This window comes from Talpa europaea, assembly GCF_964194135.1.
Source record: "Talpa europaea genome assembly, chromosome: 6".
Taxonomy (NCBI): domain Eukaryota; kingdom Metazoa; phylum Chordata; class Mammalia; order Eulipotyphla; family Talpidae; genus Talpa; species Talpa europaea.
This window is the reverse complement of record NC_140072.1, coordinates 40401168-40424892: the sequence shown is the minus strand read 5'-3', so window position 1 is coordinate 40424892 and position 23725 is coordinate 40401168. Positions and strand designations below refer to the sequence as shown.

The 23725-nt window shown below is 51.7% G+C and overlaps 3 protein-coding genes across 4 annotated transcripts in view; all 3 read right to left on the bottom strand.

The window, feature by feature from the left end:
- Positions 1–4161: 4161 nt before the first annotated feature.
- On the bottom strand, positions 4162–8095 carry ANKRD23 (ankyrin repeat domain 23; the record flags this gene model as incomplete). Of its 2 annotated transcripts, none has more annotated exons than XM_084235881.1 (9): positions 8047–8095; positions 6550–6696; positions 6229–6369; positions 5343–5468; positions 4991–5089; positions 4807–4905; positions 4561–4659; positions 4349–4447; positions 4162–4257 (listed from the first exon to the last, which is right to left on the bottom strand). In XM_084235881.1, the coding sequence occupies exons 1-9, from the start codon at positions 8071–8073 to the stop codon at positions 4162–4164; spliced, it is 933 nt and encodes a 310-aa protein (XP_084092007.1). In that variant the 5' UTR covers positions 8074–8095. The 2 variants fall into 2 exon arrangements, with proteins under 2 accessions (XP_084092007.1, XP_084092008.1); XM_084235882.1 differs by having other exon boundaries at positions 5343–5462.
- Positions 8096–10807: 2712 nt separating this feature from the next.
- ANKRD39 (ankyrin repeat domain 39) lies at positions 10808–17193 on the bottom strand (the record flags this gene model as incomplete). The annotated part of the gene is made up of 4 exons (XM_084235274.1): positions 10808–10951; positions 12328–12531; positions 12920–13023; positions 17094–17193. The coding sequence occupies 4 exons, from the start codon at positions 17191–17193 to the stop codon at positions 10808–10810; spliced, it is 552 nt and encodes a 183-aa protein (XP_084091400.1).
- Positions 17194–19405: 2212 nt separating this feature from the next.
- The window catches only part of SEMA4C (semaphorin 4C), a gene marked incomplete at both ends in the record, with an annotated part of 5302 nt that continues 982 nt past the window's right edge, over positions 19406–23725 (bottom strand). Inside the window, 12 exon segments of the mRNA XM_084234800.1 lie at positions 19406–20235; positions 20359–20429; positions 20522–20679; positions 21563–21675; positions 21810–22032; positions 22117–22261; positions 22574–22749; positions 22833–22984; positions 23086–23202; positions 23317–23407; positions 23497–23595; positions 23701–23718. Coding sequence (XP_084090926.1) covers positions 19406–20235; positions 20359–20429; positions 20522–20679; positions 21563–21675; positions 21810–22032; positions 22117–22261; positions 22574–22749; positions 22833–22984; positions 23086–23202; positions 23317–23407; positions 23497–23595; positions 23701–23718 — 2193 coding nt within the window.

Sequence of the window (23725 nt, the reverse complement as noted above, 5' to 3'; positions counted from 1 at the left end):
AAAAAACATGCCTCTATAAAAAAAAAAAAATTAAAAATAAATAAATAAATAAATATTAGTCCTTTGTCAGGTTTTTGGTTTGCAAATATTTTCTCCCAGTATGTAACTTATTTTTTCATCCACTTAACCAGGTTTTTCTTTTAATTGAGGTGACATTAGTTTCCAGCATTGTTTGTGATTTAGAGTTATAAGGTCTCCCCCTTTAGGTGTTGTTACCATACCACACCCACCACCCAAGCACCTGTAGTTCATTGTGCTTCCTCCCTGCTTTTTTTTTTTAAGTTCTATTTATTGAGGGCCTCCCTAGTGGCCTGGGGGTTAAGCCTCAGCACTATCGCTGCAGCAGCCTGAGTTTGATCCCCCACCAGCAAGCTAACCCACATGTCACAGCAGACCTCTCCTGTCTTGCCCACTGCTCCCCTCAGCAGTGTACTTAGGTCAGTCTGCCTGTTCTGTTCCCCACTCTGTCTCTGGTGAATCCTCTCACCCCTCTCCCCCGCACCTCTGGCCTATACCGCAGTTCTTGTATGCATAAATAAATAAATCTTTTTTTAAAAAGTTATTGAGGTAATGTTGGTTTGTGTCACAGTGAAAGTCTTAGGGGTACAGGTTTACACTTCTACAATTTTATGTTATTTCACCACACCCACCATCAAGCTCCAGTAATCCCCCACTTGGCCTCTCTTTCCCCTTTACCTTCCATTTCTGGTAGTCTTAGGCATAGTCCAGTGTGCTCTTCCCCCACCTGTTTCCCCCCTCCTATTCTTTCTCCTGGATGTCTCAGATCTATGATCAACTTTCAAAATTTGACCTTTTGTTTGGTTTCTCTGTTCCACATTTAAGTGAGACCAACTAGTATTTCTTTTTCTCTGTATTTCGCTTAGTATAATCCCTTACAGCTCCATCCATGTTGGTGCAAATGACATGAGTTGATCTTTGTTGATCATTGAGTAGTAGTTCATTATGTATGTATACCGTATCTTCTTGATCCATTCATCTAACAGGTTCTCTTATGAACAAAAGTTTTTCTTTTTTTATTTTAAATATAAATTTTACATCATTGTTCCTTTCATATATGTGTGTATATACACACACATACACACACACACAGAGAATGCTTTCTTTTCTCAGGTGTAATCCCCATAGAATTGCCACCACCAGTTCACCCGTGCATCATCACCATATAGTCCCTTGTGTTCTTCCCGCCCTCGCTTTGGTCTCTCGCCTTCCCACTCCCTTGCAGAATGTCTCTGATTTATAGTTGTCTCTCTGTTGTTATTTTGTTGTGTTTTTTATTATTCTTTTTTTCCCTTGGTCCCTTATTTGGTTCCCCTATATTCCTCCTATAAGTGAAATCACCCGGTATTTTTCTTTTTCCTTCTGACTTATTTTACTGAACATGATCCCTTCTAGCTCCATTCATGTTGCTGCAAATGGCATGAGTTTATCTTTTTTGATTGCTGAATAGTTTTTTGATCAAGTCCATTTTACTGATTTTTTTCTTTTATGAATTAGGCGTTTTTGGTTTCATGTCTAAAAACTCTTGTCCTAGTCCTAGATCCCCAGAATTGTTTTTTTCTAAAATTTTTAGTTTCATGTTTCACATTTAAGTCTGTGATTGACTTTGAGTTAATTTTTATATAAGGCATAAGACTTAGGTCAAGGTTTTTTTTGTTTTGTTTTGTTTGCCTATAGATGTCTAGTTGCTCAAGAACCATTTGTTGAAAAGACTGGCTTTCATGTCAAAAATTAGTTGGTACATTTGTATCTATTTCTGGGTTATTTTGTTCCATCTTATCCATCAATAGTACACTGTTTTGATTACTGTAGCTATGTAATAAGTCTTGAAATTGGGTAGACTGATTTCTCAGTTTTCAAGATTGTTTTAGGTATAAATTTTAAGTAATTTACATATACAAATCTTGCCGGGATTTTGGCTGGAACTGCATTAAATCTGTTTAAAAATTGGGTGAAGAATTGATATCTTTACTGTAATGCATCATTCAATCAGTTAACATGGTATGTCTGTTTCAGCCTTTGATATCATTCATCAGCCATCTTTTGCTAGATTTATACCTAAATATTTCATTTTTTAAAGCAATTGTAAATGGTACTACTTTTAATATTGGTGTTCATAGTCATTGCTAGTATGTAGAAATAGGTTTTTGTGTGTTTATCTTAAATGCTGAGGTCTTGTTGAATTCCATTATCCTAAGGGAGTTTTGGGGTAGACTACTTATGATTCCCTATATAAACAATCTGCATAATAATGCCAATACATGGTCCTACTCCCATGGATTTTGCCTTTACCTGTCTGAACATCAGAACTTTTCAGATATTCCTTAATGATTTGAATTAAGCAGCCAAGGCCAAGAAACAGTGCTCTTTGACTATGTCAATAGTCAATGAGCAGAGGTGCTGTGTGCACAAGAGCCAAGTGCCCAGACCGCCCTTCTGTACTGTACTAATACAGGCTGTATTAATACAGCCGAGCTTGCTGTCAGGCAGATTGGTAAACAGGCCTGAGCTTTGTTGCTGAGGATGACAAGGCTTTGGGCCTAATGAATTGACCCCTCCCAGCCCAGAACAGACAATGAGGCTGTGTTGGATAAGCAACCAATTTTAATGAACAAAAAATATTGATCTGTATAAAAAGGTAGTTTTGTCTGTCACTTAAGTGTCCCCATTTTCTAGATGGGGAGTTGTCTTCTCCATAGACTTGAATATCTGTTTCTCCTCGGGCCCCAGTGCCAGGTTAGACACTGGCCGTCACCACAGGGCAGGAGCTGCCCAAGTGGAGGAGGGTGTGTGGCCCCTGGTATGGAGCCCTGGTCAGTTTCTTCACATAGTAAGAACAACCCTGTTTTGGGCCTCAGAGGGCCTCTGAAGTTAGACTGAAAAATGATTGCTCCAAAATGGTACCTCACGGACATGAGGGGGGGGGCGAAGTGTCAGCCCATCCCTCAGCCTGTTTCTCAGTTCAGGGCAGAGTCTAAGATTCACTTTCTGGCTTATAAGGACCCAGCCTCGCCAGTAGTACAGGTCTACACCGGTGCAGCTTGAAACATAAAGGACAAGGAAAGAGGAAGGAATCTTTAGAAGAGCCTGTGTAAAGTTGGGTCTTAAAACTGCCACCAATTAGCAGATAGTTAACCCGCCTCTGCTTCCCCGCTGGATGGAGCCCCTCAGTGTCCTGCCTCTCAGGTGGGATAGAGCAGAGCAGGTGCAGCAGCTGCAGGGGCCTGGCAAAGGCTTCAGACCCAGGGCAATATTAGTACCTGAGGCAAAGTAGGGTTACGGGCCACCACCCCATAAGTTGAGTGGGCCACAAGCAATCCCAGAACCCAGGCACACACCCCTACAAGGAAAGCCAGGGGGCACAGGTTTCCCTAAAATAAAGAGGAGCTCCAAATCATTGGTCTTAGGGCCTCTGAGGCAACCAGGTTGGTACTGGGCTTCTGTTGCAGTGGGGCCTCAAACCTGTTGAGCAGCCCCCTCCAGATTACCAGGCCCAACTCCAGAGTCTCTAAGACCAAAGGTATCTAAAGCCACTCCAGACACTACCAGGGTTGCCGCTGATAGGCGTGGAGTCACCTGGAGAAACCCCTGCCCAAGGGCTTTGACTGACTGCAGAAGTGCCTACCCTCTTTATGGCCTTTCAGTTGCCTTTGTATGTCCCTGGTGGCAGCTGTTAGCCATGCCCTGAATCACCACCTGACAGGAGACCGGCCCTGTCAGGGCAGGGGCGAATCAGTCTCCCAGACTGAGGCTCAGCAGACACCGAGGGAATCTAGCGCCAGCCCATGGTAGCGCGAGGCTTAGAGTCAATTTCTGCTCCATCCTGGGCTCCCATTCTCCATCCTGGTCTGGACCCACTTTTCCTCTTACCCGTGATCCTCTGCCTCAGCCCCTTAGCTTGAGCCCTGGCAGGGAATGAGTCACCCCTGAGACTTGAAGCCAGGGAGCCTGCTTGTCTACCTGCAGGGTTGGGGCTGCTGCTCAGCCTCCATAGAGCTGCCCTGGAGGCCGGAGCAAGCGCCCTCAGAGGTGTCGGGACTGAGGTTAGAACCACAGGGGTGCAGAGGCTTTAGTCATGTAAGGATGGGAGAGGAAGGGGATGGAATGGTGGCTGCGAGTGACCCTGCAGGTCTGCTGTTATCACTAGCATCGGGTCCGGGGGTGCCCAACATGGGCCTGCAGTGCTTCCCGGATGCCCCGCTGCCAGTCCCGAGCCAGCTGCACTGGGGTCATGGAAGCCTGGGGATAAAGATGCTGGGTCAGTTCTTTCCTTCCCCTGGAGTGGCCCACCCACCCATCTCAGGGCAGGGCCCGGCCTGCTCGTCCTCACCACGTTCCGCACTCCCAGCTGGGCTCCATAAAGCAGCAGCACCTTCATGGCTCTGTAGTGACCGTGACGTACAGCCTCGTGCAGTGCTGTGTCCCCTTCCTTTGAAAAAGAAGACATCATGCCAACCTCCCCGACCTTGGGAAATGACAGGTTGGTGCATGTGACTGGCCCCTAGTAGAGCTGCCCTCAGACTAGAAAGACCAAGCGCCTACCTTGTCCTGTGCATTAATCTGGGCTCCACATGCGATGAGGTGCTCCAGGCAGTCACAGTGTCCTGTGCGCACAGCCACATGCAGGGGGGTGCTCCAGATCTATGGGCACAAGCGAGAATTAGCATCACCCCAACCCCAAGGGGCTCACCCCATCTCAAGGGTATGCTCTCTCCTGGAACAGGGTCCACTCCAGTACACAGCTTGTTTGCCACCAATCGGCCATCCCCACAGCACTGTGGTCCTCACCTTGTCCCGGGCATCAACCTGAGCTCCCTGGTTAAGCAGATGTTTGAGGATGTCCAGGTGTCCTCCACGGCAGGCCCAGAACACAGGTGTCCTGTCCAGCTGTAAAACAAAAGCAAAGTGCTCTGACATGCTGTCAGGCTGGGCAGGGCATGTGCCATGAGGACGGGCCTTCCCCAGTTCTCACCAAGTCCCGAGCGTCCACAGCGGCACCCGCCTCCAACAGCTTGTTCACAAGCTGGCTGTGACCCTTGAGGCAGGCCCAGTGCAGGGCCGTGCGGTGGAGCTGGGGGTGGAGACAGGAGATTAGGCAGAGGGAACATAGCCATCCCCAGTGGTCCCACCCAGGGCTGGTTCCCTGACAGCTGCCTGCTCCCCCTTAATGGGTAAGGTCTTCCTCCTGGCTCAGGGGGCACCACAGGACTCTTGCTCAGGAGAAAAAAGTCCTGCAGTTTCCTAGTGCAGTTCCTAGAACACACTGAAGACCACACCCCTGCTGTGGTCCAGTTCACCTGCCACCACCCCCTGCCCCCCACTACCTTGTCATGGGCGTTGGGGTCCCCTCCATCTGCCAGGTACTTGTCAATCAGGGCCTCCTGGTTCTCAGCAGCTGCCTTCAAGAATGCCTCCAGGTCCACAGACTCCAGCTGGGCCTGGGGTTGCTGCTGGGTAAATTGAGGAACAAGACCAAGTCACTCCCTAGAATTGTAGGTCTCTATCACAGCTTCAACCAGTGGGGTCTAACCACAGTCTAGCCCAGTGGCTTCTAAAGAGCTGACTAAGAACCAGCAAGCTGTTGGCGTGTACAAATAATAGATTTTAAAGAACCTACCCCAGGAGGGTCTGGCTGAATAGCTATGGGGGTGGGGGTGTATTATGCGGTTGACTAGTGGTCCCCTACAAAGTTTGTATATTTAAGTCTTAATCCCTAATACCTCAGAATTTGACCTTATTTGGAAATAGGTTTTGCCGTGGCTATCATCAGTTACTTGAATAAAGTGTGCCCTGATCCAGTGTGACGGGTCCATTGAAGGGGGACGCTTAGACATGTGGTATATACCGTGTGAAGACCAAGCCAGAGGTGGGGAGGACACACATACAAGCCAAGGAGCACCGCAGAGTACTGCCCGTCACCAGGGCCAAGAGGCCTGCACAGATTCTCCCTCTCAGCCCTTGGAATGAGCCCTGCACCAACCTGATCTGGGACTTTGAGCCTCCAGACCCTTGAAATGATAACGTTCTGTTGTTTAAGCCCCACAGCCTGTGCTACTTGTTTCAGCAGCCCTGGAAAATGAACTTTTCTGGCAGTTGACTGCAGTTGTGGCCAGCGGTGTCTGGCCACCTTCCCCAAACCCTCCCACGGGGACGGGAAGCTGTCCCTCGTGAGCTCAAGTCCAGTGTCTGCACCCACAACCTCTCACTCACCTTAACCACTGGCTCAGGTGCCTTGGGGGGGACTCTGCGTTTCAGTTTCAGTTTCAGTCGCTTTTCTCTTCGTCTCTGAACCAAGTTTTCCAAGTCAGCCAGAGTCTCTAGGTTAACTCTGGAACTGTTAAATCGTTGTAGCTGGGGCAGAAGAGAAGACGATGCCAGACATCAGCCAGTGGTCACGGGCACCTTGGGGAGGCTCATGGTGGTTTCACTTCCCTGCCCATAGGAGAAACCCAGCCACTTAGGCTGGCAGGCCCTGGGCCCCAAGACCCTCACTGTTCACAAGGACCACTCCAGCCCCAACTCCACACTCACTTTCTTCTTCTTCTCTTCTTCCAGCTTCTGCCTTTCCCGGGCCGCAGCCTCTTGGGGCCCCAGCCTCCAATCACTAGGCCAGCCTCCAGGATCAGGAACTCCATGTCCATATCCCAACACTTTCTTTCCAGCTCCTTCTCCACTTACCTGTAGGAACAGGATAAACAATCAGAAAAATAAGGAGCTGTTAGAAAATATAGGTGTGCGGCACAGGGGAGTCCTGACAGGGTGGACATAACCAAGATTACGTCTCTGGATCTCAGAGCTATAGCTTTGACCCTATAGAATTAAGCTTTGACCCCAGAGAATTAAGCTTTGACCCTTCTCAAAGCTTTCCAGGGTCGGGAGTGTTGGCATGCTCCCTGGTGCCCATGGTTGTTGCTGGCTGTCACCAGCTTAGTGCCTCTCAAGGCCCAGGTGGTGACTTGAGTGCCGCCTACCCTGTCCTATCAGCAGAAACACAGGGTGGGGGCATGACACCACATCTATTTATACTGTTGGGCTTGTGGCCCAGACAGCTCAGGGCAGATGACAGTTCAAATTCCCTCGTGGGATGTTGACCTTATTCCTATCAGATCACACCATAAGTACACCTGACCCCAAGCTCAGCGGAACAGAGGAGATGCATCCTGAATAAAATTCTGAATTCCTAGGTTCAGATCTTGGCACCTCATGAAGCTTCATCAGTGAAGAGGGGTCAAGCTAGCATTTACCTCACAGAGCTGCAAAGATGCAATGAGTCACTGGGACTTGTGCTTGGGACTGGCCCCACCCAACCAAGATCCATTCTTCCCTCCCCTGCCCCCGTCCCCAAAAATTCAGGACCCAGGGAGCATTGGGAATAGCATGTTAGTGGGAGAGAAGGGTTGGAATGATAGAATGGCAGTGCCTAGGGCTTCTGACCACACGCGACTGTATTTCCTTCCAAAGCAAACTCATAACTGAACATTCCCCGGGCCCAGCAGCCTGTTGTCCAGCAAAGACCCTGCCAGTGGGGGCTGGCTGGACAGTGTTACACCTTCCACTATGCCCTGCCTCACCAAAACATGCCCAAGACGTCCCTTCCTCTCACTGCCCTGGGTGCACACCAGCAGCCTTCTCCCTCCATCAGGGCAGCTAGAGCCTCTGGACCGTTTCTAGAGCAAGGGCCAGCATGGCAGTTGAGCCATACTTGTGTCTTCTGGGGTAACCTGCCACTCCCTGCTCACCTTCTGCCATCATGGTCTGGGTGGAACTCAGTAACTCGGGTTTTCACGTCTACCTTCATCTGACATGTCCCATTTGGTCTCCCTCTCCTGCTCCCTGAGCCCTCACCACTTCTCATGAGAATTAAGCAAACCAGAAAAGAACTGCATGTTTCTGCTCTTGATGCCCGATCCTGAGGTCACAGCCAGAAGCTGCCTACCCTCCAGCCAGCCTCCTCAGTCTGCTGAGATGGTCTTGGGGGTGGGGGATAGCCATCAGCCGACCTCCCACCCCGCGCCTCCAGGTCCTTACCAACTGCTGGATGCTGATGAGGTCCATGGTCCCCCCTGCTCCTCACACCCCCCAGTACAGGGACTGAGCTGCTCAGCCCTTTTATAGGAGAGCTGTCTCCTGGCAGGCAGGGCAGAGGCTGGCACCTGTGCCAGATAACTCTGTGGCTCTGTAACACCTACCAAAATACCCGTGTGGGCATGCAGCTTGCTGATGGCAGTGGAGCTGTTTTGAGCTGAGTCAGTTGCATCCTCAGACACCCACTATCCTGCACCTGTGCCACCCCCCACACTTAGTCAGGGGTAATTTAACCAATAAGCACATGTCTTAGGGTGCCTGGGCCGCTAGCCCAGATCCGGGGGGAATGTTTCCCACTCTTCTAAGTCTAGACACCACTCGTGAAAAGGAGTTGGCTGTGAGTCTCCATATTGCTATTGGTTTGACTACCTGAGCCCCTGACAGACAGACAGTCCAGCTGCCCTAGCAAAAGCCCAGAATGCTAAAGAGGACCCAGGAAGGACAGGCCCAAGAGGCTAACTTCTGCCTCACGAATCCTCACAGCACCTACATGAGGAAATCAGGCTTCAAGTGATCACCCAGCTCCTAGCAAGTTTCAGGGCTGCCCTCCCTATTCTTGGTGGTTTTCTTCCCCAGGTACCCCACTCCCTCACCACTTGGCCAATGTGCCAAATTATACCACCATCAGGAGCCAAGCAGTCTGTTACCAGCACCTTATGTCTCTTGATGTCTTCTGTGCCCCATATGCAGGTCCCCTGTCAGATGTGCTTCTGGCAAGGAGTGCCCTTCCACAGGGAAGGTGAGGTGGAGATTCCGCTTGGGCCAAGTACGGAATGTGAACCATTAATCCAATTGCAAAGCAATCCCAAGTCACCAAAGTCAAATATCCCAAATCTCCATAAGGCACCATGCATGTCCTTCACCCAGCTGTGCCCTGAACTCTGCCTTGACCTTTGGAAGGAAATCCGATAGCTAGTAAATAAGACTCCAGGATGAGAGCAACATGAGCAGACATGACCAGAACAAGAGGGAGAGAGAATTCCAGGTCAAGGACAGCCCAAGGCCCCAAAGGGCTCGCCTGGTCCCCACAGCTGGCTTCTCTGTAAGTGCTTCCAAGTTTTGAGAAGTAGGAAATCCAGAGATTTTTAAAGAAATTCAGTCCCTATGCTTCAGGGTGTTTTATATCAAAGATGATTTCTTGCCTTTGGTTATGAGGAAGAGGAGAGCGCAAACAGACAAGGAAAATGAAAACTTTAGCTTTGGACTCTATTGCCCACCACCGACTCTAAAATTCCTCTCCTTCAACATTCAAAGGTGAGGGCATTTTGCAGCAATAGGCATCAGAAAAGTTATTTCTCCCACGTGAAACTAATTGGTATTACCGCTGACTTATTTAAAAAAAAAAATACTCCCTGTGAAAAATACAAAGTTAGCAAATAAAGCTCAAGACCCCTTGACTAGCCACTCCTGCTGCCCCAGTGGGCCGGGGGTGACCATGGTATACCAGTTTAATAACTACCCTCTTGACTTTTCCTGTGCAGTCTGTGCACGTACACACGTTTCTGTGGACACATTTAGGAGGCATACTGTGACCACACCCAGCAGCCTTTCTCCGTTAGCAGGCCCTGCGCTCAAATGCTGCATGGGCCAGAACTTAGCCTTTCCCCTTTCGGGAAGCAATTAGGTCACTTCCATTTCTGTTTTACATTACACATCATGTTCCTAAGCATGTCTTTGTCAAATGCCTCTGTAAATAAGTATCTTTGCATACATGGATGAATATTCTCTAGGTAGCCATGGATATAGCAAATTAACTCTGCTTGTTTAAACTGGCTGCACCCATTTCCATAAATAGGTATCAATAAAGTGACAGTATGAAAAAGTATATATATTAGCATATGATCAATATCCAGAACGTATAGACAACTCCCATGAATCAATGATAAGGAAAAAAAGTTTAAATAGACAAAGGGCATGGAGAGGTTCACAAAAGACAGGTCTTCAACCTTACTAGGATTCAGCAATGCAAAAGAAAACTTAAAATCTACTGGATTGCTAAGGTGTGTGCCATTATGATATAAAAACAAGTGCTGACTAGGTCTAGGGGAGTAGTGCGCCCATATACTGCTTGCAGTGTGCCAGCACGCCGGCACTCTGGCCCTCTCTCCATATATTCACTTGTTTAATCCCCACCATGACCTTGAGGGAGGGCCTATTATAATCATTCTCATCTTTTTTTTTTTTTTTTTTTTTTTTGTGGGACCCTCGCTGGCAGCCGGGGAACGAACCGGTGCTGCAGAGGCTGCGGGCCTTGCAGCCCAGCGCTCAACCGCTGCGCCACCAGGGGAGGCCCTCATTCTCATCTTACTGATGAGAAAACAGGGAAGAGGACCCAGTGACTTGTATAAGGTCACTTGGCTAAAAAGCAGCTTTTAATTTGTCATACATTCCATAGTTTCTTCTTATATTTACACAATTTTGTTTTTATTTTTACTTGGAATTTATTTTTGTGCATGGGATGAGGTTAAGATATAACTTTATTAATAATTTCCACAGGAACTACGTAGAGTATGACCATCTGCCCAGGCTTAAGTGCTTGCAGTCCCAACCTAATCAACCCCCCCTGTTCCAGTGGCCAGATGGGGCTCTTCCTGGGCCTTCAGGCCTCAGATTCGCACCCTACAGCATGGATGCTGACCACAGCAGGGGCTGGGAGTGCCAGCCTGTGTGCCCTTGCACTACAGCCAGACACAGAGGTGGTGACTCAGCTGGCCAGCAGGTCCCGCATATCACTGTTGTGGGGCAGCAGGTCACATGCTAGTCGTGCCTTCCGATCCCGGACGGCCTTCAGGGCCGGGCTGTGCTGTAACAGGAGCGAGCAAATGTCCATGTGACCCTTCTCAGCAGCCTGTGGAGAGAGAGCCCTGAATCAAAAGTCAGACCCTCACTTTCCTGCTCCATCCACTTCTGGACATATCTTTCTCCTGAAAAAGGTCTCATGGGGCCTCCCCAATGGTGCAGCAGGTTGAGCACAGCGCTGTGAAGCTGTCCGCAGCCTCTGCAGCACTGGTTCGATTCCCCGCCAGCCAGGGAGAAACCCACATGGCGCAGCAGACGTCTCCTGCCTCGCCCACTGCTCCCCTCACAGTGGCTTTGGTCCGTCTGCCTGTTCTGCTCCCTGCTCTGTCTCTGGTGAATTCTCTCACCCTCCTGTGCCTCTGGCTTGTACCCCAGTGCTTTTAAAAATAAATAAATCTTAAAAATATATATAAATAAAATAAAATAAAAAAGGTCTCATGAAAGTGGAGACACTGGCTATTGGAGAAGGTTTCCCCTATTTTCTACCAAGTCCCCATGGCTCCCATGCAGACTGGCCGAGTGCCCAGTGCCTAGCTGGTGGTGAGCTTGAGTTGTTCTCTCTTGTGTCCTTTGCTCAGGGGTGATTTCTTTGTCCAGGTCTGCACATTAAAAACCAGTACAGAGGGCCTCCCTGGTGGCACAGGGGTTAAAGACAGCACTATCAAGCTATCTGCAGCATGAGTTCTATCCCCAGCCAGCCAGGGAGTTACCCACATCACGCAGCAGACCTCTCCTGTCTCACCCCCTGCTCCCCTCAGCAGTGTATTTCAGTCAGTCTGCCTGTTCTGCTCCCCACTCTGTCTCTGGTGCATCCTCTCACCCTTCTCCCACACCTCTGGCCTGTAGCCCAGTTTTTGTATGCATAAATAAATTTTTAAAAAAATTTTAAAAAACCATCCTGTGGTGAGAAAATCAAGTGGGCAGGAGAGGGATAAACGCACACACATCTACCACAACAATGCATAAACCACTTCTCAAACATACGTAAGAAGTCAGAGAAGAGGTGCCTTAAGGGAGGTGACCTGGAAGACTGAGGGACAAAAGGCCAGGGGTGGAAGGGGAAACTCATTTTCATGATACACCATTTTGTACTCCTCAAACTCTTTACACTGTGCAGGTATTTCTAATCAGGAAAAGTTTGATAATCTTGTTGGCTACAGCATGGAAAGTGGACTACAGGGATAGACAATAGTAAGTTCAGAAAACTAATAGCATTGATGACATATCACTAAGGGAAAGAAAAAAATGACAGTCTGTTTAATTCTAATTTACATGCAGAGCGATGACAGGTGAGCACTGACATTACAAGTGAGTTTTATTTTCTACTTTTCTACTATGCTTTTCTGTTTCCTCGTGCTTTCTACAGTGAGCACATCAGAGCTTTTGTAATGACAGAAGCATATGCTGAGGGGGCAAAGGGCATACCTTATGTAGACTGGTCATGCCATCATCATCAACCAGTCTGGGGTTGGACCCATGCGAAAGCAGAAGCCGTGCAATCTCAGTGTGCCCGCAGTAGCTGGCCCGGTGCAGGGCAGTGGCACCCCCATGGGTTTGGGCATCACACTTCGCCCCGCTTTCCAGTAGGAACTGGCATACAGCATAGTGCCCATTGCGGCTGGCATAGTGCTGCAGGGAACAGAGACTGAAGTCACACAAAGTCACAGAGCAGAGTCCAGGTGAGTAATGTGTGGTGGACCAAGCGGCCTGGAATCATCTCAAGTGCTACTTGCATTAGCTGTGTCACCTGGCAAGTGTCTTCATTTCTAGCATCAGTTTCCTCAATCAGGAAAATGGGATGATAATCATTCCTACCTCAGAGAATCATTATGAAAATGGAATTAAATAATGGATGTGAAACCCTTACACTAATTTACAAAACCTAGTTTCACGTGATAATTTTTCTCATGGAAATCTTGCTGGGAGAGAAGAAAGCAAAACGTCCATCCCTCCTCAGGCCGGTACCTCCCATTGAGAGCATCTCTCTCATCTGACCCTGTGTTCCTCTCCAGCTCACCAAAGCCGTGTAGCCAGCTGAGTCAGGCTGACTAGGGTCTGCTGCCTTCTGGATTAAATACTTCACTCGACCCAGATCTCCATTCAGGGCTGCTGACCAGATTCCTGTGGAAAGACGACCAAAGTAATGAATAATGCTGAACATCTGGGGACATTTCCATGCCTCTTTTACCTCTAATTTTTAAAAAAGATTTATTTATTTATTTATGCATACAAGAGCTGGGGTGTAGGCCAGAGGTGCGAGGGGCGGGGCGTGGTGAGAGGATTCACCAGAAACAGAGTGGGGAGTAGAACAGGTGGATTGACTGAAATACACTGCTGCGGGGGGCAGCAGGTAAGACTGAAGAGGTCTGCTGTGCCATGTGGGTCAGCTCTCTGGCCAGGGATCAAGCTGCAGTGGCTGCCTTTAGCTTCATGGTGCTGAAACTTAACCCCTTACGCCACCAGGAAGGCCCTTACCTCTAATTTAGAAGACATACACACACCCCTAAGTTCATTGCATTTATATATACAATTACCCACAACCTAACTGTCCAACAGATGACTGGATAAGAAGACGTGGCATATATATGCAATATATAATACTGCTCAGTTATTTTAAAAAAAGATGTTGCAGATCCTGCCATTTGCAACAACATGGATGAACCTAGAGTGTATTATGCTTAGTGAAATAAGCCAGATGGAAAAAGATAAACACAATATGACTTTACTCTTACGTGGTATATAGAGAACAAAACAAATAAATGAATAAAACAAACTTTTAAACTATAAGACCAAAGTATTGCGGGCCTCCCTGGTGGTGCAGGAGTTAAAGACAGCACTATCAAGCTATCGGCAGCCACTGCAGCACGAGTTCAATCCCAGTGGTCAGGGAGCTGACCCACGTGGCGCAGCAGATCTCTCTTGTCTCTCCCTCTGGTCCTCTCAGCAGTGTATTTCAGTAGATCTGCCTGTTCTGTTCCCCACTGTCTCTGGTGAATCCTGTCACCACTTCCCCCACCTCCCCGGACCTCTGGCCTCCACTGCAGTTCTTGTCTTGTTTGCATAAAAAAAGAAATCTTAAAAAAAAAAAAAAAAAAAGACCAAACTGTTGACTACCAGAAGGGAAAGGAACTGAGTGGGGTGGGGTGAGTAAATCAGATAAAATGGATCAACTGTATGGAGGACGTAAGTGGACTTTTCGTGGTGAACTTAATGTGCTATATACAGACGTGGGCTTATAATGACACATGAAACTTCTATAATGTTATAATGCAATGTTACATCAAGGAAAGACCAAAAAATGAAAGTCCTATAGGAATGCCTCCATAAGCCAAATGGCAAATTACATGTCTCAAAAAATAGCCATTATAACACACTCTAAAAGAGCATTTAATGTGTTCACATAGATGAAGGAATGGAAAACACAAATCAACAGAACATTAGGGTTAAAAAAAAAGATCTGAAATCAAAGTCAGTAAATTAAAAAGTGGAATCATTCAAATAAAGCAACAATAGATGGTTGACAGTTACTGCAGACGCAGTTGAAGAGAATTAATGATTTGGAAATCGCCCAGAATGCAGAGTGGTAAAGAGAAAAATATTCAAGCGGTAAGAAACATGGAAGACAGAATGGGGCAGCATGATGGGGGTTCCAAAACTAGAGAAAACTAGAAACTAGACACACAATGGCAGATAGGCAATATTTGGGAAAACATCTGAAAATTATCCAGAAGTAAAAACAATGAATCCTCAGATGATTAACCACATTAAACCCCAACTAGGGTTAATAAAACCAAATCTAGGGCCTCCACGGTGGTGCAGCGGTTGAGCGCTGGGTTGCGAAGCTGCCCGCGGCCTCTGCAGCGCCGGTTCGATCCCCGGCTGCTCCCCGGCCACCGGAGGAAGGTCCCACATGGCGCGCAGATCTCTCCTGCCGCCCGCTGCTCCCCTCAGCAGTGTGCTTCGGTCCTTCTGCCTGCTCTGCTCCCCGCTCTGGCTCGGTGAATTCTCTCACCCTCCCGTGCTTCTGACTGTACCCAGTGCTTGTATAAATAAAAGTAAGTAAATAAATAAATCTTTAGGGGAAAAAAAAAAATCTAGCATGTGAACTGATCAAGAATAATGAGAACATTAAAAGTTACCACAAAGAGGGCCTCCCCGGTGGCGCAGCGATTGAGCGCTGGGTTGCGAAGCTGCCCGCGACCTCAGCGGCGCCGGTTCGATCCTGGGCTGCTCCCCGGCCACCAGAGTAGGGTCCCGCATGGTGCGCAGACCTCTCCTGCCGCCCGCTGCTCTCCTCAGCAGTGTCCTTCGGTCCTTAGGCCTGCTCTGCTCCCGCTCTGGCTCTGGTGAATTCTCTCACCCTCCCGCACTTCTGACTGTACCCAGTGCATGTATAAACACACAAACAAATAAATAAATAAAACATGCCTCTATGGGAAAAAAAAAAAAGTTACCACAAAGAAAGGATCATTGAAGAGTAACCATCATATTATCAGCAGACTTTTTTTAAAAAAAAAGATTTTATTTATTTATTTATACAAGCACTGGGTACAGTCAGAAGCACGGGAGGGTGAGAGAATTCACCAGAGCCAGAGTGGGAGCAGAACAGACAGACTGACAAAACGCACTGCTGAGGGGAGCAGTGGGCACAGCAGGAGAGGTCTGTGCGCCAGCAGACTTTTTTTTAAAGATTGATTTATTTATGCATACAGGAACTGGGGTACAGGCCAGGGGGGTGAGAGGATTCACTAGAGACAGAGGGAAAAGTAAAATGAATCTAGAAAGACGACATGATTTGAAGAAAAACCAGTTCACACACAAAAAGAGACAATAAATGAGTCAGCACACAATAAATGGCAGTTTGTGGAAAATGCTTTGATGAAAGCAAGGGATATATCAAATTAAGCTGAGGGGTAAGGGACCCACTTTGGTTAGGACAAGGTTTCTTTCTCAACAAGCAGCACAACTGACATTTTGGGCCAAATAATTCTTTCTTATGGGGAGCTGTCTGCAGCAACCCTGGTATCTACTTACTAGTACAAGCCCCGTGTGGCTGAACTATATGATTGGAGAAAGAAAAGGATGAGAAATAAAATGAGGACAAAGACGAATTAGATCGTGCAGAGTTTGGTAAACCATATGGGGGATCTGGATCTATTTTAAAAGCAGAATAATTATCTAATTCAATTTATTTATTGAATTTCACTTATTTATTTTTATTTTATACATTTTTACATCATTTCTCATTTTTTGCACAATGTATGCATTTTCATCGCCATACAATTCCCACCACCCTTTTGATCCTACTCCCTCCTCCCTCCCTGTAGTGTGTCCCTGGTTTATAGTTGCTTGTTGATTTTGAATTTTACTTTATTATAATTAGGTTTTTTCCTGGTCCCTTATTTAGGTTTTCTAAATTCCTGCTCTGAGTGAGACCATCCGGTATTTTTCTTTTTCTTTCTGGCTTATTTCGCTGAGCATGATTCAATAATTTCAAAAGGTTCCTCTGGCTTGTGTGCATGCAGAGTGGAAAACACCATCAGAGGGGAAAGCTGCGAGAACTACTTCAGTAGTCCAGAGGATGGCAGTGGGGGCAAGTCAGCAGGAGCAAGAGCCACTTTCTAGAAAGCTAAGCGGGAATGCCCAGAAAGCAGCAGCATCGACCCCACACCTGATGACAGCGTCAGAACTGGACCAGCCACTGCTGCGCTGAGGCCACCGGAGAGTGCCCTGTCTGGGCCTGGGAGGTAGGGAGAACATCACCTGCCTCCAGGGCCATTTCTTCCACAGCTAAACCAAGTACCCGGCCCGACACCCCCCCACACCCGGGGTTCACGGAGCGCAGCTCCACCAGCCAGGGTGGGGGTCAGATTCGGCTCCCCGGGCCCTCTCCACACCCGAGCAGGCCTGGGTCTCCCAGGGTCTCCCGGGCAGGTACCGGGCCGGTCCCGCCACTGAGGGAACTTACCGAAACCAACACCTCAGTTTCCCTTCCTGCCGAGCTCGTGCCAGGTCCCTGGCGGGCTCTGGGCAGCGCGAGGCCCGGGGGCAACCGCCCGCAGGCGCTGCCACCAGGCCAGAGGCCGGGGTGCGGCCGGGCCGGCCCCCCAGCTCCGGGCGCGCCCGCTGCTCCGCGGTCCTGGGGCGCGCCGGACGCCTCCCGCCCGGGCCCGCCGGCCCCCGGCCCTCACCCCTCTCGAAGTCCATCTCGTCCAGCGTCTGCTGCACGCCGGCCACCGCACCGGGGCGGGAGCAGCAGGGGCCGTCGGCGCAGGGACCCGGCGCCGCCATGTCCGCGTCCGTCCGCCCACCAGCTGCCGGGGCGCGGCCTCGGCGGGCGGGGCGGGCGCGCTCGGCGGCCGCGGTTGTCCCCGAGCCCCGCGCCCCGCCGGGCCGACCAGTCAAGCGTCCAGGCCTCGGCGCGAGAGCCAATGGCGGCGGCGGGGCGGGGCTTGTGGCGCCGGGGCGCGTCCCGAGGCGGCCGCGCGGGGGCGCCCTGGGCTAAGCGGAGCCGCGCGGGCAGCAGGCGGGCAGGGCGCGGGCAGCAGGCGGGCAGCGCGGCCTGGAGCGCACCGCACTGGCCGGAGCTGAGCCCTCCAGCGTCCCTCGGGCAGTCCCTGTCCCACGGGGCGCCCCGGAGCAGGGAGGCATCTGGCGGGCGCCGTGGACCTTCACCTCCTCTGTGCAGCACCACCCTGGCCCAGGAAGCCAAGGGGTGGCAGTGCAGTGACCCCTGCAAAGCGCTGCAATTCTAGGCCCAGCGACACCCTCCCTCTCCACCAGGCTCCTGCTTGTTTCTTGAAAACCGGTGAGAGGCAGGTGGTCACAACCTGCCTTGCCAAGGACAAGGCCTTGGGTAGTGTAGAACCCATCAACCCCGCAGTGGGTGCAGTTTATTGAAGCAATCCTCATAATATGTGGAAATACCTTTCGGGCTGTTTACTATTTATGCAGGAAAAGCAGTATAGTTAGCAGAGCCCAGTCCTCACCTGCAACTTTAGGCACCCAGGACAGCCATCTAGTCCAGTTACAGCAGGCGCCCTAGACCTGTCAAGTGTACAGGATACCTAATTCCTGCCTCTATGGGAATGAATTACAGCATCCAAGCTGGGTCTCAACTACTTGATAGGACAGTGGGTGGCAGTGGGAAGCTTGACCCCAGCATTCCCAGAGGGGAGAAAGATGCAGTGTAATCTTCCTCCCCTGCGCTAGTTGAAAGCCCATCCTCACACAGCCTTCAACTGCTGCTAGGAAGTTTGCCTCCTTTGGTCCCCTCCCTCCTACTTCCCCTGCCCCGGAGTTCTGGGAAGCCAGCCCTGTCCTCTCCAGCCTGGACTCCCAATGCCCTGACTTCTCCCTTTGGCCAGAAGCCAGGCTGGCTCCCAAGAGGCTGTGGCCCTGGTCTGGTTCCCAGCCCCACAGCCATCACTGTGGGAAAATACTAACGCCTGGTTGCCCCCTCCTCCAGAGGGGCATAGGCAGACGGGACGGGAGGGGCAGCTGCCTGGGAGGTGGGGGGAAAGCAGTTCTGTCTCACTCAACCCACAGGGAGGCCTTTCCTCTTGGCATCCAGAGATTTTAGTTCAATGTCTTACCCCCATCAGAGTTTCATTTTCTTCATTTTATTTGACAATATAAAAATAATCAAATATTTACAACAAATAAATACGCGGGGACACAATAAGTTACACTGTTAGGAGCCCTCCTCCTAGGGCTGGGAGAGGCTATGCCTCTAACCACAGCATGCCCACCCTGTCCTTTCCCCTCCCCTTCCCCCCACACAACCTTTCCCAGCCCTGTAAAGGAGGACAAGTATAAAACACCACTGAACCCCAGGGCCAAGTGGGAAGCCCCTCCCACCCTTCCCCCAAAACACGCAGGAGACTCCATCTCCCTCCCCCCACCCTGAAAACATTCACAGCCCTAGGAGCAGGATTAGGCCCACCCCAGGGCCTTGCACTCCTCCAGAGGGGCACACACACTGCCCAGCCCACCCCCATATGTACATCACTGCCCTCCAGGGACAGATGGGGGCAGGAGAGGCAAAGTGATGCAACCCCTTCCCCTTCATAGCTCCAATGGCTCACCAGGAAGACCCCAGGCCAAGGGAAGACGTGACAGAAACAGAAAGAGTATGTCTCTCTCTCACTACCACGCACGTGTGCAGACACGCAAACACAAACACACACACATACACACACACACACACACACCCTCCCTCTAATTTCTGCCTTGTTACGTTTTGGCTGCTGGGGTCCCATGTGTCCATGATTCACAGCCCCTCACAGAGAGGAGGAAGAGGCCTTCTGTGAGGCTGGAGCCCTGGTGAGCCACACCGAGTGGCAGTGCCCGTGCTGAACAGAGCAGGTCCTCATGGCCGGACGGGTGCTGGGCAGGGCGTGTCCCAGGCAGAGCAGGTGCCCGCGCCATGTCCCTGAGGTAGCTGGTGCCTGTGCAAAAGTAGGGGCTGTATATCCCACGCTGCTGCCGCGGGGGCGTCCCCTCATACTGACGACTCCTCGGGGTTGGAGTCCGGCAGTGGCTGGCGCTGCTGCAGTTTGCGCCTCAGTTCGTCAGCGAGCTCGGGCAGGGGGTGCCCCAGCCCTGCCCGGTCCTCCCCTCCTAGTTGTAAGCGCACATAACCGTTGGCGTTTGAGTTCCTCCCACCCCCCAGGTGAAGTCGAGTTGGAGAAGGCAGGGGCTGACCAGGGATGCCAGGAGGTGAAGAAGGGGGCCCACCTCCGGGCTGGCACCGGGCGTGTCCAGGCACAATCTTGAGGGAGCCGTCTGAGTAGTAGTAGCCAACAGGATCCCAGAGTTTCTCATCTGTCTCAGGGCCAGGCCGGAAGGGGGGGCTGGTGGGTTCCTTGGGCAGCTCCAGGGGGTATACCAGGGTCCTCTCGGCCGCCTTGGCACCTTTTTCCAGCTCCTCCCGCAGCCGCCGGCGCAGCGACAAAACCAGAAGCAGCAATACCAAACACACGGCTCCCAGGGCCACCACCGCCAGCCACACCAGCCCCAAGTTTTCCAGAGGTGCCCGGGCCTCCAGGGTCACCGATGGGCCAGCCACCACAGCCACCAGGTAGCCTTCGGCAGCCAGCCGTGCCCCCTGCTCCTCGGAAAAGCAGTGGTAGGCCCCAGCATGGCGGGGCTGGGCAGCCATCACGACCAGGGCCTGCAGTCGGGCATCGTAGAGGAAAGAGCCAGGTTGTTCTGCAGGCAGGTCTCGGCCCCCAAAAGTCCAACGGGCGTGGGCCAGGTTGGAAGAAAGGCGGCAGGGCAGCACCAGATCTGTGCCCGCCACCACTGTGATGTTTTTGGGCGTGAGCCTGACTGCAGCGGAAGAGGACAGGGAGGAGAGAGTTAGTTCAGAGAAACCCAGGACAGAGGGAGGTGCAGACCCTCTAGGGTCCATCCCCCTGGAGGGGGTGGGGGCAACAACATAAGACAGCTCACCTTTCTTATTGCCACGGAGGTTACAAATGCCCGAGGAGTCTGAGACCGCCACATGCTGGATCAGTGGAGAGCTGATGGGGGAAGCAGGACCCATCAGCACCCCAATTCCAACCATTCTGTCCTTCCCTCCTGAGGCCCCACACAGGCAGAGAGCCCCACTCACCCAAGGTGGCCACCCACAGCCACACAGCGGCTGGTGTTGACACTCCAGGCACAGTAAGGGTCCCGAGAAAGGACACAGTCTGCACAGGAGCGGTACTTCATGCAGTCAGACAGGGGCAGCTGCACCAGCTGAGAGCGGGAGCCGGCAAAGAGCAGCTTCTGCAAGACAAGCGGCCCGAGAGGCAGGTGAGTGGGGCTGCGCCAGAGGACAGGCAGCCAGGCAGCGCTCAAGTCCCGCAGAGGAAGATCTTTGGACCAAAGAATGCACGCAGGGCTTCTGTCAGCTAGAGGCAATCCTAAGCATCTTACAGACATGACCTTATTAGAAAGAAAGCTGAGTTGTTAGGCCGAGAACCATTATCTCTCCCTCCCCCTCTCTCTCACACGCACACACAACTCCCCGACAGTACAAAGAGGGCAGGAAACATGTTTTCCTCAAGGCCAGCCTCACAATAGCACCAGCAAAGCATAAGGTGTTTTCCTCCATGGAATGGCGATTGCCCATCCCCGTATTGTTCTCTCAACCAGACTCCCTTTCTGCCATGAGTCTCTGTCCTGGTGAATAATTTGAGCCACAGTAGTTGGTAAAGGTGGGCACATGAAAACTCAGGGTGGCCACACACTGCCACGAGGGGAGATGCAAGCAGCACTTCAAGAAAAGGGTGAGGGAGGTGGAGGGTCGGCGCAGGCAAGGGGCTGGAGGTCAAGGGGCTGGCGGGGAAACCGACATAACAAATGGAGTTCCGGGGGCTGCCACCAGCCGCACCCTCAGACGAGGCCCCAGCAGGAGAGCACGGCGCGACCTCCAGGGGTCTGAGGACTACGCAGATGAGCTGCCAAGGCCGGATTCTGGGAAGGCAGCCCCACAGGGAGCTGGCTAAATATAACTACTGCGGAGCGCAGATCCCGTTCGCGCGGATTTCCTGGAATTGCCCCAAGTCAAGCGGGGTGCTCTAAGCGCCCTCTCACTCTGAACTGGCCGAGTACAGGAAAGAGGACCCGGACTTGGACGGGACAGTGGCAGGTGGGGCCTCAGTACTACCTTGCTCCGGGACAGGACCAGGCTTTCCACAGGCTCCTGCTCAAACACCTGCAGCTCCTCAATCAGGTGGACCCAGGGCCCCAGATTCACGGCCTTGAGCAGCCAGCCATCTCCTGGGGGGGTTAGGGAAAGAAGGGTTTAAATTTGAGAGCATGAGGGCCCTGGGGCATCTCCAGATTTCTCTGCCCTAGGCAGGCAGGCCTGCGCCCAGCTTCCAGCAGCCTCCCAGTAACACCCATGTGCCTACCTGTGCCAATGAACAGCACTGTATAGGTGGCGCCATCAAGCCCCGTCACCCGGTCAGCCACCAGGTGGGTGAAGTTGGTGTCCTTCTTCACCAACAGAGGCCGGCCCCACCGAGGCCCCACCTGCTCCTCCATCAGTGGGTGCTTCTTGATGAAGTTGAGGGTGTTGTCGGGCAGCTCCAGCGAACTAGTATAGCCATGATGGCGGTGCCAGTTGTTGATGCACTGCAAAGGGTTGGAGGGGGGCTGTCAGCCTGGTGGCACTGTCACTGGAGCCGAGGGCAGGAATGCATCTCCCAGAGGACTCACCGAGCCGGGCCGTGGACTGGGTACTGGGTCGGTATATCGGCCCCACTTTTGGGCTTGTTCACGGTACTCCTTATAGGGACCCTCGAACACCCTCTGGATCTCTTCCAGCTGGTATTCACAGACTGCTGACAGGTCCACATCGCCCCTGTCACAGTAAGGGAGGGACTGCAAGGGTCAGGTCTATTGCTCACTCTACCCCAGGTCAGGGCAGTAAGAAGGCAGGATCTAGCACACAGCAGTCATGGGCACATGCGACAAGCTGGCAGCTTAGAAGTGCCACTGGGGAAGGACACTGCCCACCTCCTACAGGAGTTCTGAAAAGGGGCAGGTGGCTAGAATCTTAAGTTGGCTTCTGGACAACTGGCTGTCTGGGCATCCCCTAGAGTCCTGCCTGGGTCCTCGCACACATAAGCCATGCCTCACCCGCTCCCCATTCATGGATTCCCAGTCAACTCACCATCGTGCCCGAAAAACCCCAAAGAAGGTGGTGTTGTGCCAGGAGGTGTCCTGTAGGGTGTGCAGCGCCTGCAGCTGGTTGAAGTAGAGCTGCCAGTCGGGGGCTGAGCACACCAACCGTGCCTTCAGGAACGTGGTCCACTTCCTCTGCAGGGTCCGCGCACCCCCCACGTCTCCCTGGCAGATGGCAAGGGGACACTGCCGGTCAGCCGGTCAGGCCAGCTCCGGGCTCCCAGGGCTCACTGTGAGGGACTCTGTACCTTGCAGACGCGGGCTACGCGAGCCACCACCTGCTCTGCGTAGCAGTCATACTCCACCGCGCGCTCGCTGAAGAAGAAGTAGACTTTGTCATCGTCCCCGGTGAAGCTCCCCAAGCTCTCCGGAACGTAGGCAGAGCCTACAAAGTGAGGTTCTACAGAAAAGGAGGAGGAGGGTCAGTGGTGGGTCCTGCAGCTCTCACAGTGCCTCCCACACAGGGCTTTCCAGGCACCATGCCAGCTCCTGGGGCCTCACCGTTGAGCCAGAAGGCCAGGTACTCTGTCTTCATGGGGTGGTGGGGCCCCATGTTACGCAGGATGACAGGTTCCGTGCCCAGGAAGTTGTTGAGCGTGGCTGAGTACAACTCGCCATCTATGGGAAACAGGCCAGCAGTGAGGGGAAGCTATGCCGAGGCCATGCAGCCCCAGAGTGGGGACAAATCCTAGGGACTCCCCCACCCTGCAGCAGGCATAGCCACTCACTCACCCACAAGGAGGCCAGTGTGGCCCTTAGCTGGGTCATAGGGACACTTCCCCTTTCCATCCTCAAACTCTCCATGCTCTAAAGTGAGCATATCCTAGAGCAGAGAACAGACATGAGAATGAGATGCGGGGCAGGGGTCCAGAGAAGGGTGAGGAAGGGCTCAGGGGAGGGGGCAGCACTCACGATGTAGGTGCACTTGGGCTGGAAGGCGTAGGTCCCACACACGTACAGGTGGGATGTGTTGTATGGCTGCAGGAAGCGGATGAAGTTGAAACACTCGGTCTGGGGGGAAAGGCATTTAGTTAAAGTAGGGGGAATACCGATGCAGAGACTCAAGGACCAAGAGCAGGACCCAGACCAGCACACGTGGCATGCCCTGAGACCCACCTGGTTACTCTTTCCCTTCTGGATA